Genomic DNA, 17,777 nt, shown 5'->3' with positions numbered 1-17,777 from the left:
CGCTCTACATAATTACCGGTACGTATGAAAATAACGTAGGAACTGCACGTAATTTTCATATGTAAAAATTACGGTTGTGTTTTGCTCTACGTGATTTTCTCCATGACTGCTAAGCATTAGGCCGATCCGGCCGACTAAGCATGCCTTGTTGCTTTGGAGAAACGTTGGCTGCATGCGTCCACCGCATGCAGCACGAACCGAAAGCGCATGTTCCAGATTTTGTTTTCCACGGGGTGTTTACCTTGTGTTTCCCGCGGCTTGAGCGTTGCCATGGATAAAGCAGTTGCCATGGATAAATCATAAATCATAAAATCACACACACACACATGCACCCCCTCCACCCACCCACAAACACGCACAGCTTCACATGAAGAAATCTTGGCGTGCTATCGCCGTTCCCTAGCCGACGACGGTGGCTCTCAAGACAGTAGTTTGTAAAAAATAAAGTTCAAATGCCTAGTGAATCATAGTGATACGACGTGTTGTTAGTGGTAACACGTAGACAGTTACTGGTAGAAAAGCAGTAACAAATGCGTGAGCAGTGCTCATGTGAAGCAGCAGAGTACAAAGCGGCACAAACGTGTTCTGGTTTCTATGTGGCAGAACATGCGGGAAGAAAAGGAAATAATTGGAAAAGGTGACACATGGGAAGATACAGGACTGGTGTTGGAACACCGTTGCTTCTAGACATGGACTGCGGACACAAGGTGACCACCGCTCAGCAGCAGGAGCAGCATCAACAACCCCAGCATCAACAACCCCAGCATCCACTACCACAGCACATACACACCCACACACACATATACCCCCCCCCCCCCCCCCACACACACACACACAAAAGCACCCACCCACCCACACAAACAATCTTGTCCATTAGGAGAAGGAACCCAAATGAACAAAGAGGACAGTGAAAACAGCTCTATCGCTGAATGAAAAATAAAATAAAAGCACCCACCCACCCACACACACAAACGCATGCCGATCTTGTCCATTAGAAGGAAACCAAACGAACAAAGAGGACAGTGACAACAGGTATATCGCTGAATGAAAAAATAAAATACTTGAAAGGAGTAAAATTAGTAAAATTAGTGGGATCGGATCGGAGTGTGGAAAAAAATAAGCACCCTGTGATTCAAGCTAAAAATAATAGAAGCATGTCACATTTCAACATCGTATCAAGAGGAATAGAGATCCTGGTCACGTAAAAACCTAAACATCACAGAAGGTTATAAATACAGTGCAATTGAATCCAGCGAAATTCTCTGGCAAGAGCTGCCGGTGGGGTGGCAGATAGTCGGGAAAATAGTCGAAAATTGAAAACAGCAATCGGAGCGAGAGGAAGTCGCCGCGCGTACATCAGGCCACCAGTAGCCACACCAAGACTAAAATGGCGGGGCACAGGTCCTCATGTACACGATTCAAAGGCCGCCTATTGCGACAGCGTGCTTTCGTGTTGACTGCACACCGACCGTACTTGTACCTACTAAGCGTCGCCATGACCACCGAGTCACCATGACCACTGAGTCGGCATCACACACCGACACCAACTGCGGCAGCAAAACGACAGCAAAAGCGGCCACACTCAGCACAGGCAGCAAAAACACACCGGCCAGTCTGCTGGGCATTGTGCGGCCAGACTATGTATAGTGTTACAGCACAGCTCCTCCATGTGGCGTGTGACGGCAGTTAGACCCCTACACGCAACACGACTGCCACACTAGAGTTGCATGGCTTGGCACCGTCTGACTGGGGGATGTACAGCGCACTCTCTCACCACCCGACTGGGGCACAAACTCTCACCCCACCAGGGAGCTGGAGCTGTCAGGATGAGCAAACAGTAGCCGGTGTGCACAGGGATCGCGTGGGCAGGAAGCGATGGCGATAGCGTAGCACGCTTCGTGCGCACAGGATATCCATGGGTATCAACTACACACATGCCAGCACAGTTGTGTCCGGGCTGCGGAAGCGTTCGGAATATCTTCCACGCCAGCGAGACCTATCTAGCGCACGTGTGTGTGTGTGTGTGTGTGTGTGTGTGTGTGTGTGTGTGTGTGTGTGTGTGTGCGTGCGTGCGCTGGAAGAGCCAATGTACAGGCGACAGTGAGAGCAGCAGCACACAAGCGACCTAATATCAAGACGTTACGCACTAATTTCTACTCAACGCGCCTAGCACTAACACACGCACCTCACGTCCAAGCCCGGCTCAGTGACCGAACAGATTTGAATTGTCCATGGCACCACGACAGCACAATGTTACATCACCTTCTTGGCAGGTGTACACATTCAACTGACGTGCATATGCAGACGATTACATATGACCTAGGACTGACTTGCCACGCACGCGTGCGCACGTTGGCAGCAATGGACGTGCCTCACAGACCCTGCAGCTAATGCAGCGCCTCACAGACCCTGCAGCGATACTTGCCTGCAACAGCAGCGCCAGGAATCGTGAAGGCGGCGGTGATCCTCGTCCCAGCGTGCTTGGCCATGCTGCATAGTCGTGCGACAGCCCACACAAGCATGCGACGGTGATGACATCACAGCCGCTAACATATCATATCTCTCTAACGGATAAGTGTATAGCCATGACAACTATGCCAGCATGACGACGAAGACTAATCCAACACGCCAGCATCACAACGAAGACGAATTCAACACACTGGCATGACGACGAAGACTAATCCAGCACGTCGGCATGACGACGAAGACAAATCCAACACACTGGCATGACGGCGTAGGGCAATACGCTGCTGGTTGGCAATACAACGAGTCAAGTTTCCAAACGACAGAAACGAGACAAGAGACGACGTGTTTCGTCGTTCTTGCAATGTCCTTTCTAGCTAGCAAGGTTCTAGAGCACGGCAAGCGGGTCATGCTCGTACAAGTCTCTCTGAGAGTTTGCAATCGCTAACCAGTTCTCCTTGATCTCTTCGTGATTGTTCGCACCCAGCCAGTTGAGCAGCTGCTGCTTGGTTCCGATGCGGTTGGACGTCTGCCACGAGCAATGGTAGCGTAGCTTGGACTCGCGGATACGGTCGCACGTCGACAGGTGCACGTGCTCGCGGTACACGTCCGGATCGGGCGCGCGCATACTATCCAGGCCCTGACTTACCACATCGCTGGCGAGCGTGGCCAGTTCTTCCTCCTCCCATAGCGGCGCCAGGCCGAAGACCTTGGCGGTGACGTTGAGGTCGCGCGCGTGAAAGCAGCCGACGCCGTAGTAGTCGTCCAGCCACGTTCCGGCGCTGCTGGTGAATGCGTAGGTGAAGGGCGTGCGACGTCGTGACACGCTCTCCGGGTACACGCTGAATACGATGGGGAAGTAGACGGACGTTCTGCTGACGGCGTTCAGACGGCAGCGCTGCAGCAGGCCGGCGCGAAAGCGAACGCTCTCGTCCACGATCAGGACCAGATCGTCGCTGGCGGCATTCAGGTCGGACCACCAGGAGATGTTGTAGGAGTCACGCATCGTGCGTAGCGCAAACTCGGCCGACATACGTCCCGGATACGTGCTGCGGCGAACGGTCAGCTTTGGCTGTAGCTCCGCCAGGTGCGCCAATCCACTCCGCACCTGCTCCTTGGCCTGTTTGACCTTGGCGGCAGGCAGAGATGCGGACTTGGTCTGCAGCAAACACAGGGTGACAAACAGACGTACACGCTTCCTGACGACACCCGGCTCCTCCAGTAGGCTATTAATGGAGTCAACGAAGCCGTCGAAGCGTTCTGCACGAGCAGCCGAGACTACAACGACTATAGTCACCAGTTCGGTGGAGCTGAGCACACTGCTACGTTCCTTGGAGTACATGAGAGAGTTGAAACGCTGGTACACCTCAATTTGCTCGGTGCGATCGTGCACGCCCGTGTCGCGCCGATGCTCCGAGATCTGACTGTCAGCCACCAGCCGATAACCGAGCACGGGATCGTAGGCCATGAAGCCCTCGTTCAGGCGTGTGTAGTGGAAGCGCACCTTGCGATTGGCGCGGCTCCGCTGGTACACCATCTTGCCGAGCGTCATCTTGAGAGAAGAGCGGTAGGGGCCGCCGCGAAAGTCGTTCTGCGGCAGAGAGGGCGCGCGCGCCGACCGGTAAATGTAGGGCGTGAAGTGTGCCATGACGTGCTTGGGGCTGAAGCGAGCACTGCGGTACGCCGACAGCCACGGTAGCTGCAGCGTACGATCGTTGGCCTGACGTCGGCGTTCAATCTCCTGCTTGGCAAGGTCCTCAATGGTAGCCTGCTTCAGGAACGGTACGAGATCAACCACTGATGTATTCATCAGTGCCAGCTCGTTCTCTTTCAGAAGGATCTCCTTGCTCAGGTAGAAATGATGCAGTTTGTAGACAAGTTTTGGATCTTTGAGAGGATGGATGGTGACGGCGTAGCGAAGGTGTTTGGAGTGAACTTGATTCGAGTAGATCATGCTATTGCTGAAGCCATGGAAGAACAGTTTGGCCATCTGCACACACACACACACACACACACACACACACACACACACACACACACACACACACACACACACACACACACACACACACACACACACACACACACACACACACACACACACACACACACACACACACACACACACACACACACATATACACACACACACACACACACGTAAACACACGTGCGCACACGCACACAAACACATACATAAACGCAGGCTTTAATACACACTGCATCAGCCACGCGTTTGTGCGTATTTTGCTGGCTTTTGGGGCGCCATGCGTACGGAAACGCGCCGAAATGGAAAATCAAACATGTTGGAATTTTCAGCACGCATCAGGCGCATACCAGCGTATATGCCACTCACTTTCACTGGTGGGGTCAAAAAATTAGTACTCGAAGGCGTCACACGCCCTGAATACGAGTCAAAATCCTTTTTTTTCGTGAAAGCCTGAGCGCGCGTTTGGGCACGCATGAACCGCAAGCGTACCAAGTCCACGGGCCAGTTGGGAACGCAGCTTTACTTCAGTCAGATACAAAACCACACAGGAGCAAAGGATGGGACTGTTGAAGGGGAAGTATACCATAAAATCAAATTTTCACCAGTTGTAGTCTTCGGGGTGCTGAGTCGAATGGTCTTGGTCCGAGGAAGCTGAGACGTTCCCTCCCTCCTTTATTCCCAATCGAACTCGCGCACTTCCACTGAAACTGGGTGACTGCGCCCTACTAGATAGGGATTTGTATGGAAAAAGTAACTAAAAACGCCGTTTCGTTCTAATAAAAGCGCGGATGACTGCGATTGGTCCATATGTTGTAGTCTTTTGGCCCCTGAGTCAACTGGTTTTGGTCCGAAAAGGCTGCGATGCAGCGTTCGGCCCTTATTCCCAATCGAACACGGTTGAGTAAGCGGTCACATGCTCATTTACAGCCTGTTTGGGCCCGTTTATGTCACTCGAGTTGAACCTTTGAACCAGGGAGTCGTAAAAGCCTCTTACGACTCCCTGCTTTGAACCTTTGAGTTGAACTTTGATGTGAAAATTGTAGCCTGCAGGCAAGGTGACCAGGCGACTGATGTACGCATGAGCACGTGACCGCTTACTCAACCGTGTTGGGATAAGGGCCGAACGCTGCATCGCAGCCTTTTCGGACCAAAACCAGTCGACTCAGCGGCCAAAAGACTACAACATATGGGCCAATCGCGGTCATCCGCGCTTTTATTAGAACGAAACGGCGTTTTTAGTTACTTTTCCATACAAATCCCTATCTAGTAGGGCGCAGTCACCCAGTTTCGGTGGAAGTGCGCGAGTTCGATTGGAAATAAAGGAGGAAGGGAGCGTCTCAGCTTCTTCGGACCAAGACCATTCGACTCAGCACCCCGAAGACTACAACTGGTGAAAATTTGATTTTAGGGTTTACTTCCCCTTTAAAGGGGAAGTTCAGGCAAAAATTAAAATTTCACCAGTTGTAGTCTTCGGGGTGCTGAGTCGAATGGTCGTGGTCCGAGGAAGCTGAGACGCTCCCTTCCTACTTGAATCCCAATCGAACTCGCGCACTTCCACCGAAACTGGGTGACTGCGCCCTACGAGATGGGGATTTGTATGCAAAATGTCACTAAAAGCGCTATTTCGTTCTTATAAAAGCACGGATGACCGCGATTGGCCCATATGTTGTAGTCTTTTGGACGCTGACTCGACTGGTTTTGGTCCGAAAAGGCTGCGATGCAGCGTTCCGCCTTTATTCCCAATCGAACATGGTTGAACAAGCGGTCACGTGCTCCTGCGTACGCCAGTCACCTGGTCACCGTGCCTGCAGGGTACAACTTACTAGCCTGTTTGACCTTTTTTGGGTGCAGTCCTGTCACTCGAGTTGAACTCGAGTTGAACCTTGGTGTGAAAGTTGTCACCTGCTGGCGTGGTGACCAGGTGATTTGGGCACCCAGGAGCACGTGACCACTTGTTCAACCATGTTCGATTGGGAATAAAGGAGGAACGCTGCATCGCAGCCTTTTCGGACCAAAACCAGTCGACTCAGCGTCCAAAAGACTACAACATATGGGCCAATCGCGGTCATCCGTGCTTTTATAAGAACGAAATGGCGCTTTTAGTGACATTTTGCATACAAATCCCCATCTCGCAGGGCGCAGTCACCCAGTTTCGGTGGAAGTGCGCGAGTTCGATTGGGATTCAAGTAGGAAGGGAGCGTCTCAGCTTCCTCGGACCAAGACCATTCGACTCAGCACCCCGAAGACTACAACTGGTGAAATTTTAATTTTTGCCTTAACTTCCCCTTTAACAGCAATGGGAGGTACTAGTACTGAGTATGCATTGAAGATGGTCATCACCTTTTTGCGGGGCAAGTTTTGGGCAGGTACAACCCATTCTAGTACATTTAGGAGTATGACTGTAAAAAGTTCATGACATTCATGAACACCTAGACCACACACACACACCATTGACCATTGACCATTGGACGCCCATCGCCAGAGGCGATGATAGCGATGCTACAGCAGAAGCCATAGCAACTTGTGCTGGGATTGCACCATTCAACAGCTTGCAAGGCTGAAGAATTGACCACCACTATTCAGCCTGGTCTACACCACACAGCTTTGAAGTGGCTTTTTTCTGGCCAGTGAATCCCTACTTTTTGGTCTTTTTTTTCTTCTTTTTTCCCGCACACACATCACACCACATACTCCGGCATGCACTGGCTGTTGGTAACCACCCAGGAGAATGAAAGAAAAGTCAGGAAGAGTCTGAGAAAGAGAAGAAAGACGTGTGTGACCATAATCGTCGGGAATCGAACCCGCAACCTATCGATTGGAAATCGCTGCACATACCACTGCACCATATGGGACACACACACACACACACACATACACACACACACACACACACACACACACACACACACACACACACACACAAACACACACACACACACACACACACACACACACACACACACACACACAGACATGCGCATGCAGCATTTGCCTTTTCGATGCTACACTAAGAGGCAGCATTCACTCACCTCGGCATTCCATGAGCAGCTAATGCCCAATCGTTCGTGAAGACAGCGACCAACCTCCACATCTTCATGAGTACTCTGCATCAGATACCTGTGAACGGCCGACAGCAAACAGCAAACAAGAAACAGCGAGCAGGAAACAACGCAAAGGAACACGACAGTATTAGAAAGCTGTTCGCTCCCCACAGCGGAGCTCGTGCTTTTCCGCCGACTTGACTCAACACTAGACCGACTCGCGACTGCCATCCACAGCACACGAGAAGTTCATTGAAAGTAAGTTCGACCTTTCTATAAAATCACCGCCGAAGATGCTACCACTATTTTCGTACATGGCAGTATTCATTTAGGTATATTCGTCATGCATCTCCTTGCAGTACTCTCCTTTGTTTCTCTCCTTATTATTTAGTTTGCCGTGGTTGGCTACCACCAGACTTTTCATAAATATTGGCAGCCTTACGATGAGCCAGGAGATGTTGAATAAATAAACAGATAAATTCTGATTATCCGAGCCCTCCACGGCAGATACCATTCAGACGGTGCAGCTGGTGGGAAAGTGCGGATAGTGAGAGCGGTGTCACAGATAAGCGTGCAGCATAGGCATAGGGCTCATGCAGTGGGTACCGTACATGCATGCGCTGCAGTCTCACCATCGGATATGCGTACGAGACAAGATCTACCCTGCATCGGCGGGCACACCAGCAACACCCACACCCACCGACACACGCCCACACCCACACCCACCGACACACGCCCACACCCACACCCACCGACACACGCCCACACCCACACCCACCGACACACGCCCACACCCACCGACACACGCCCACACCCACCGACACACGCCCACACCCACACCCACACCCACACCCACCGACACACGCCCACACCCACACCCACCGACACACGCCCACACCCACACCCACCGACACACGCCCACACCCACGTGCCCGGTAGATCTATTGAGTATAAACGACCGCACTGCTGAACACAAGTCCTGTGTCTTCCAGCCCGTTTTCAATTCTTTCTTTTTTCTTCTTTTTTTGGAGGGGTAGCCATTTCGGAGAATTGATCATCCGAATAGTCGATGTGCGAATAATCAATGTTTCAATGTACTAGTTTCCTCAAACCAATGAATATTCACATTGTACAGTCAAATTTGTGTATAACGACAATCGGCGGGGCATCAGAAAAGTGTCCTTATTCGCGAAGTGTCGTTATAACCGAAGTCTCATTATATTTATTACAGTTGGATGGGACTTTGTTCTGGGCATGGAAATTCTGTCGTCATTCGCGAATTGTCGTTATATCCGCAGTCGTTATTAGCGAAGTGGACTGTACTAGTGCAGGTAGAATCCTGATAATTTGAACCTCCAAATGCCAGAAAAAAACTTCTAATTAGCCGGACATTCTAATTATCCAAACATGAACCCACAACACAATATGTATGTCAAAATGCTCCCATGGTCACGCAGAGTTGCGCTATGGACCTTAGACACAGATCTCACGGATACTGAACTGACAGGCAGAGCCAGCTCATGCAAACTGCACTGACCAGTACAGTGTACAGTGAACTTCGAATTACACTTTGCTAACTTCGAATTATCAGCACAAATCCCACACATTTTCTATGTAAGTGGAATCCGTGGAACTTCGAATTAACCGGGACATGTCCGGTTCGAGGTTCGAATTATCAGAAAATTTTATGTGGGAATCGTATTGACAGAAATCGGTCCTGGAAAAACGTCTAGTTAAAGGGGAAGTATACCCTAAAATCAAATTTTCACCAGTTGTAGTCTTTTGGGTGCTGAGTCGAATGGTCTTGGTCCGAGGAAGCTGAGACGCTCCCTTCCTACTTGAATCCCAATCGAACTCGCGCACTTCCACCGAAACTGGGTGACTGCGCCCTACTAGATGGGGATTTGTATGCAAAATCTCACTAAAAGCGCCATTTCGTTCTTATAAAAGCCCGGATGACCGCGATTGGCCCATATGTTGTAGTCTTTTGGGCGCTGAGTCGACTGGTTTTGGTCCGAAAAGGCTGCGATGCAGCGTTCCTCCTTTATTCCCAATCGAACATGGTTGAACAAGCGGTCACGTGCTCCTGGGTGCCCAAATCACCTGGTCACCGCGCCAGCAGGCGACAACTTTCACACCAAGGTTCAACTCGAGTTCAACTCGAGTGACAGGACTGCACCCAAAAAAGGTCAAACAGGCTAGTAAGTTGTACCCTGCCGGCACGGTGACCAGGTGACTGGTGTACGCAGGAGCACGTGACCGCTTGTTCAACCATGTTCGATTGGGAATAAAGGAGGAACGCTGCATCGCAGCCTTTTCGGACCAAAACCAGTCGACTCAGCGTCCAAAAGACTACAACATATGGGCCAATCGCGGTCATCCGTGCTTTTATAAGAACGAAATGGCGCTTTTAGTGAGATTTTGCATACAAATCCCCATCTAGTAGGGCGCAGTCACCCAGTTTCGGTGGAAGTGCGCGAGTTCGATTGGGATTCAAGTAGGAAGGGAGCGTCTCAGCTTCCTCGGACCAAGACCATTCGACTCAGCACCCCGAAGACTACAACTGGTGAAAATTTGATTTTAGGGTATACTTCCCCTTTAAGCGGTATGTTCGAATTAAGCCATATTCGAATTATCAGGATTCCACCTGTATTTGCAAAAAACCTGGGTACAAGTACAGCGCATAACAAACTATAGCGATGGATAACATTAGCGTGGCGGGCATTGATGGAAGAAAATAATTAGGAGACTAGAGCGAATCTACGTGAAAACATTTTCCTAGCCGATTTTCACGAGACACTCCTCACGTAAAGTCGTCTTCACAGTAGAGCTGCTAGGCAGGGTGCTTCCCTCACTGACCGGCAGTGACCGCCTCACTATTACATGTATATGCATTGCTGGAAGAGAATTCCTGTTTCCACAGCACAATACCGTATTTTCCGGAGTATAAGCCGCACTTTGAACACCCAAAATTCACCCGAAAAAATGGGGGGGGGGGGGGGGGATGCGGCTTATACTCCGATGATCAAATAGACGGTGATAAATAGGATAGATGCCTGCATTTCGTGGCAAAAAAAAGGGCCTGCAGCTTACCCTCCAGTGGGGCTTAAACTCCGGAAAATACTGTATTCGGTGTAACAAATGGTGGTGGCCTGCGGGGTGCACAGCTTTAAAAAGGTACTGTAATACTAATTTTACAAATATTCAGAGTACTTTTATTTTTGACACTTTCGGTGCATCTCTTTCACACCTAAAATTTCAATAGAGGCACGAAAAGGAACACACATCATCCGATACGGAATGGCTTCTCTGTACCTAAGATTTCCATTCACCAAACTTGGCCTTCTGCTCTCATACCTAAAATATTGAGCACCTAAAATTTCTGAAATTAGAGGACTGTATAACCAGATAATATCTGGTTATATTCGTCTGGAATTTAATTTCGTCTTTTTCGTCCAAGGAGCTTTCGGACTAAATTTAATGCCGGACTAATGTCGATTTGTCCAGCATTTCAATACATTCTTATGATCCATGGACGACATTTACAACCGGACAAACTCCCTTTCTTTGGAGATGGACGAAATTATTGACCGACAAAATGTTTCTGTCTGTACAGTACTGGGTACTCACCGCAAGCAATAGTCCACGTGGGAGCGTAACTTCTTGAGTACAGATCGGCTGTACACAACGCCAGGACCACCCATACAGTAGCGCCACGTCTGCACTCCCAGTGTCTTCTTCTCCTTCTTATTACCTGTAATAGGAGAGAGTGAGAGAGAGAGCGGGAGAGAGAGAGCGAGAGAGAGAGCGCGAGAGAAAGAGAGAGAGAGAGAGAGAGAGGGAGAGAGAGAGAGAGAGAGAGAAAGAGAGAGAGAGAGTCAGCCATCCGAAGTACAATGTTCTCGTGGGGGAGGGGTTGCTAAAACCGACATTTTCGGAAATTTAGAGCCCAAATCAGTGTATTTTATTGATTCACAGGGTACCTGGGGCAAAAAGTGGTACGGTCAATACCGTAGTGACCGTACCGTGTCCGATGCCCCTGCAGCAAGGGTTACGATTAAAAAGAGAGGACCAAAGGTTTACAATTTCTCAGACCTGAGGACTCACCAGTATCATGCTTGAGTATAATGGTTAGTGTTAGACTGTCACTACACACGGATAACATTTAAACCTTTGCTCTCTCTTTTTAAACATACTCAAGTACACGTACAGAACAGAACAACAAGGACAATCAAGGCTTGTTTGCTGCTACTTCAAGTTTCATGCTCTCGCAATAATCAGGCAACAGTGTTGTGTATTACGCTCTGCCTCCGCCATGGTATTGAGCACTGTCAGCACGCTGGGTACATCCTCCGGTATACATACACGTACAACATCTACTTTTAAACCTGCCCATACAAATACACGAACACACGAGCGCACACGCAGCCACAGACACATGCACGCACGGCACGGCAGATACACACACGCACACACACACACACATACCCCTCCCCCCCCCCCCCCCCCCCCCCTCACACACACAAGCACACACAACACCCGTCGGTGGCCTGAAGACCATCCTACCTTCACCCGGCTGGCCAATGTAGAGATCAGCTTCTCGATTCAGCATGGACAGCACACGCTGCAGGCGACTGGTTCTCACATACACATCGTCATCCAAACGCACGAAGAACGAGTACGTGTCACTGAAGTGAACGGCAAAGTAGCGCAGCATTGCAAACGCCTTGCGTTGCGGTGGGTACTCATCGTCAATGCCGTTCAGACCGACCACAGGCAAGCCGTACTTGCTCTCCGTGCCCTCGGAGCTGAAGTACACCAGGTGATCAAAGTGACGACCCCACGTACGATAACCGGCAACGGCACGCGTGTCCACAAACTTGGCGGTCGTCATGACGCCGATCAAGACAAGATGGAGGGGGCGCACGGAGTCCGGCAGAGCCGACCGGTACATGTCGTAATCGGACGGCAGAGCGGACGGCACCGACGACACACACGCAGCCTCCCCGGCGAGAGCCGCTGCAGGCGGTGACGTTCGTGCCCGTTGTGAGAGGTCATCAGTGTCGTCCCAGTCGTCTTGGCCTTTGCGCATTGCTTTGCCGTTCTCCTTCTGCTCCAGGTCAGTCAGTCCATTACCCTTCTCTTCTTCCTTTTGCAGTTTATTCCCTTCATTCTCCAGCTCTAGGAATGAAACCAGGCCACCGTCGGCCTGCTGTCTCTCTGGGCTGCCCCCGTGAAATACTCCGTTGCTGCATCGCTGCGCTGTTCCACTGTCGCTGGGGCTCTGGACTAGCAGCAACAGTGAGCCACACAGCATGCCAGCCAGCACGCCAAGGGAAAGCATTCCCACTCCGCCACGCCATTGTCTTGGCACCAGCGTACGTGACTGTGCCAAACAATGAGACGAGCCGCTCAGCAAAACTAACGGCTTCGCCATTGGACGCGGGAGCTGTCTGGAAAGCTCAGCTAGATGACAACGGAGAGCCTCTGTCAGCAATTATCCACATCGCCAACACAGCCAAGGCAGACTTGTGCAGGGTTTATTTGTTTCGAAAATGAATAACGCAGTCATTTGTCGACAGTTCCAGGCAAACAGGTGGAAAAAATAGTGGAAGCTGGAAGCAAAACGCAATTCCTACTTGGCCCAAATACGAGGGAAGCTAGATCCTAGGAAGACAACGGCTGGCAGTACTGAAGGATAAACAGTTCCTGTGAACTGGACGAAACAATGGACAAAATAATCAGATTGGTTCCACTAGAATGACAACACATGGGGACTGCAATGCTTGGAGTGAGTGATTCTACGCAGCCACGATGGAATGCTTATCGCTGAGTCGATGGCCCGGTCTGTGCTTGTGCCACTGTGCTCATGCACCTCACGGGATTGTTCCCCTTCTCCTTCGGTTCCAAGCTGGACTTGAGAAAACTGCTGAGCCCATTTTGCTTCTTTGTGAGCTCGCCTCAAGTGAACACACTCAAAAATCAAGTGGCACTCAGCTCCATGGAGGCAGCATGCATGCACATGGTGACATGCCACATGGACTGAGTGATGCATGGTAGAGGCGACGGTTTCAAATAGGACACCGGTTGCAAACCGGAACGGACTCAATAATCACTTTCTCTCTTGGTATTTTGATTAGAAAACATATGTCACAGTGAGACTACGATGTGTTATACTCCGAGCCAAAATTTCATGGCTCTGCGATGACCAGAAGCGCCATATCAAGCAGGTGAGTTTTTGACGTGTTGCTTCGCACTGCGACTTGAGTTTTACGACTTTCGAAAAATCAACTTCTTGTCGCAGGTAAACAGCGGCTCGCCTCTCGCCAATAAAGCACCGCATACCAATCAAAACTAATGGAAGCACACACAAGGCTTATTGTTACTCTGTACTGGCCGTCGTGGAGCGATAGCAATTACCTAATTTCAGACCCAGAGTGAATTTGACGGGCACTCTAAAACGTGTCCGGTTTGGAGCCACCTCTGATTTGAACTTTTTTGAAGCGAAAAATTGGGCAACTTGGAGGCAATGGGTCAACACAAAGGAGTGGCTCAGTTCGATTGACTCTGGCCCCAGAGCAAACTTCAACATGCCAGTTTCCTTCCACAAACATATTTCGAGTGAAAAATCAACGCTGATGATCGGTTTGGGTCTATACAAATTTGGCTGTCAAAACGTCCCGGTATCGAGCCGTCTCCTCTACAGTCAGTCATGGAGCACGTTCCAGATGCAAACGTAACGTTCTATGGATCCAGATGCAAAATGACTATTGTAAACCAGGGAGTAGTAATGTTACGACTCCCTGCTATGCCCGATATCAAAATGACTGTCTGTACTCTTGCCGCTGAATGTGAGTCACGCCCTGTCGTGCCCGTTTGGTGGCTTCCCGACGCTGCGACACAACGAGGTGAGGGACATCACCGCCAGAGCTCTAAGGCAGGTCGCTCACAACGTGACAGTGGAACCCCACCTCCAGCCCGTCACCGGAGAGGCCTTCCGCCATCGCACAGCTGTCACGGAGGAGCAAGCTCGGCTGGACGTTGCGGCTAGTGGTGTGTGGGGTGGCCGATTCGAGCGCATCTTTATTGATGTACGGGTGTTCAACCCTTTTGCGTCTTCGAATCGTGCCACCTCCCTCGCTGCTAGCTACAGACGCCATGAACAGGAAAAGCGCCGGAAGTACGAGGAGCGAGTACGTGAAGTTGAGCATGCCTCCTTCGTGCCCGTTGTGCTCTCTGCCTCTGGTGGCTATGGCAAGCATGCCAATGCTCTTTTCACGCGGATCGCCTCTCTCCTGGCTGAGAAGAGTAAGGAGCCATACGGGCAGGTTATCTCCTTGCTGCGCTGCCGCCTTGGGTTTGCCCTGGTGCGTTGTGGTGCTATGTGCCTGCGTGGCTCAAGGAGCATGTTTGCTCCTGCCATGCCTGAGTCCCCTGCTGTGCTAGTGGCGGCGGAGGCACGCATCCAGTGAACCTGCACAGTGCAGTGATCCTACTGAGTGACAGACTCTGTAAATACTGTATCAGTCTGATGATTCGTTTTATGTGTTGATTCTTCACAAAATGTGTTATTTTGCCCGTACAAGAGGCTCAGCATGTCTGATGAAAAAAAAAAAAAAAAAAAGTACTCTTGCCGATAGATTGAAGCAAGGAAGTCGTAATGGTACGACCCCCTGATTGAAACTACATGATTGTAGGGAGTTTTTTTATTACTCCAGTCTCCAGCCCTCTGGCCGGCTCTGGCCCAGTCTGGGTCTTTTTTTAGGAATCGCCTGGCGCATGCGGAAAACGGATACCTCCAACCAGGGAGTAGTACAATACCACTCCCTGGTAAGAATAGAAAACTGTTCCAGGGATCTTTATCAGTTCTACCACTGCCGGGCACTGGCAAGAGTATAGCCCGGGGGTCTTGCCACTACCTGTACGGGTACGGAGTAGACTCGGTCTTGTTCAGTCCACTATTTCTGGTGTAGGCTCATCCTCGAAAACGGCTCCAGGCCCTGATCGGTGACCATGGTGACCATGCCTCCGCGAAAACGGTTCCCGGAGAGGGAATCGTACACTGTGTCGCCTAGGAGCTGTGGAGCAGAGGAATCCTGGCCCAGCGAGGAGGCGACGCGGAAATGCGCAAAGTTCCGCAATGCCTCCGGAGCTCCTGCCGAGTTGTCCGACATATTTTTTTATACGAAAGTCCACTATACTCCCGAATATGTGCGAGGAGTGGTGGCGGGGCCAGGCGGGGCGGACCCTAGGCCAGGCTGCTCTGCCAACCTTAAAGGTCTCGGCGTCTACGCAGACAAAGCGCACCATAATGCAGTAAAAACCATGGGGAGGGGAAGGGAAATGAATAATAGTGAGTAACGCGGACAATGGGTAGATGGTCATGAGAGAAGCAGAATGAAAGATAACATGTAGTGAGGAGAGAAGCAGAATAAGAGATAACATCACATTGTAATGAGGAGGGAGGGGGGATGCTAGTGAGGCGCTGGTCTAAACCGTTTCATGGGACGTCGGTGGCTGTTTGTCAGTTTATGTGCAGCAGATACTTGTTGCACGTTTCCTTGAAGGACTAGAGCTGTCTGGATTGCGGCCGTGCTGGTAGAATGGTCGCTGTCCCACAAGGGAATAATGCAGTATGGGTAAGAACCCAGGAGGATGCTACGAGTACGCACGGGCAACGTTGACTTGAGCTGGAGCGGGTGGCAGTGGGCAGTCTCCGTTGCTAGCCTAGTGGATCGACCACCCACCGGGCGGGGATGGGCTTCAAGGGGCTTGGTGTTGGGAGGTAGGGCAGCTTGAAGGTGAATGAAAGCGCAGCAACCAGTTGGCGGTGTTTCAGGCTGTGAAGCCAGGCTCCTGGGCCAATAACCTTCAGTACCTCGTGCTGTATTCTGTCCAGTCTGGATGTACGTGAACCCATCCACACCATCCACACCAGGCAGTACAAATTTAATTATCGTATCCGTTCCCGAAGGGAACTCACGACGGCCGCTAACACCCGATAAACCCTAGCGGCAGATGCAGCGCCTAACGGTGGGGGGGGGGGGGGAGATGTTGACATGTTGCACCAGGCCACGAACATAGCAGAGTTCCGCGGATGCTTCCCCTGCCGAGGTAGTCCTGGTGCTCCCTAGCCATGCTGCATTTTGGACATTGAAATCCCTCGCGAGGAAAACATAATTACCGTGGCTGCGGGCATCATCATCTAGCATTCTAGGTGGGTATCAATGTATTCGATAAGCTACACATATTCGATTAGCTATAATTGTAGGTGTCAGTAGTATAGGGGGGGGGGGGGGGGGTTCTGGCTCACCTGACCCCCTCCCCCTATACTACTGGTGTCTGTACCGGCTGTGGCGCCTTACGGATAGACTGCTCAGATAACAATCTTGGACCGGCTAGCCCTTGATATAGGTATCCATATCACTTCGTGATGCTCCGTGCTCAACCGGTCTAAGTGCTGGAAAGCCAAGTTTGATTTCACCCAAATGGCAACTCCGCCTCCATGACTCAGTCGATGATGAGCGTTTCTGTCATGTCGGATTGAGGGAGCGTATCCGGAGAGACAGACCTCACTGCCAGTGACCTTGGCGGTTGAGAATGTTGTCTCCGTTAGAGCGATGACATCAGGTGAGGAGCACTTTGCTGCATGTGCGAGTTCACCGAGCTTTGACTTTAGGCCGAAAGCATTGGTGAGTAGGAGCCTGAGGAAGTGCTTCATTGGTGAGTAGGAGCCTGAGGAAGTGCTTCATTGGTGAGTAGGAGCCTGAGGACTCTGAAGTGCTTCATTGGTGAGTAGGAGCCTGAGGACTCTGAAGTGCTTCATTGGTGAGTAGGAGCCTGAGGACTCTGAAGTGCTTCATTGGTGAGTAGGAGCCTGAGGACTCTGAAGTGCTTCATTGGTGAGTAGGAGCCTGAGGACTCTGAAGTGCTTCATTGGTGAGTAGGAGCCTGAGGACTCTGAAGTGCTTCATTGGTGAGTAGGAGCCTGAGGACTCTGAAGTGCTTCATTGGTGAGTAGGAGCCTGAGGACTCTGAAGTGCTTCATTGGTGAGTAGGAGCCTGAGGACTCTGAAGTGCTTCATTGGTGAGTAGGAGCCTGAGGACTCTGAAGTGCTTCATTGGTGAGTAGGAGCCTGAGGACTCTGAAGTGCTTCATTGGTGAGTAGGAGCCTGAGGACTCTGAAGTGCTTCATTGGTGAGTAGGAGCCTGAGGACTCTGAAGTGCTTCATTGGTGAGTAGGAGCCTGAGGACTCTGAAGCGCTTCATTGGTGAGTAGGAG

The 17,777-nt window shown here is 50.9% G+C and overlaps 1 protein-coding gene across 1 annotated transcript; it reads right to left on the bottom strand.

Moving 5' to 3' along the window:
• Positions 1–873: 873 nt before the first annotated feature.
• LOC135825637 (chondroitin sulfate synthase 1-like) lies at positions 874–13,473 on the bottom strand. The gene is made up of 4 exons (XM_065338251.1): positions 12,061–13,473; positions 11,125–11,248; positions 7,483–7,570; positions 874–4,453 (listed from the first exon to the last, which is right to left on the bottom strand). The coding sequence occupies exons 1-4, from the start codon at positions 12,929–12,931 to the stop codon at positions 2,852–2,854; spliced, it is 2,685 nt and encodes an 894-aa protein (XP_065194323.1). The 5' UTR covers positions 12,932–13,473; the 3' UTR covers positions 874–2,851.
• Positions 13,474–17,777: the final 4,304 nt, after the last annotated feature.

The sequence above is a fragment of the Sycon ciliatum genome, chromosome 10 (genome assembly GCF_964019385.1).
Source record: "Sycon ciliatum chromosome 10, ocSycCili1.1, whole genome shotgun sequence".
Taxonomy (NCBI): Eukaryota; Metazoa; Porifera; class Calcarea; order Leucosolenida; family Sycettidae; genus Sycon; species Sycon ciliatum.
The sequence above is the reverse complement of the archived record's forward strand: the minus strand, read 5'-3'. Positions and strand labels throughout refer to the sequence as shown.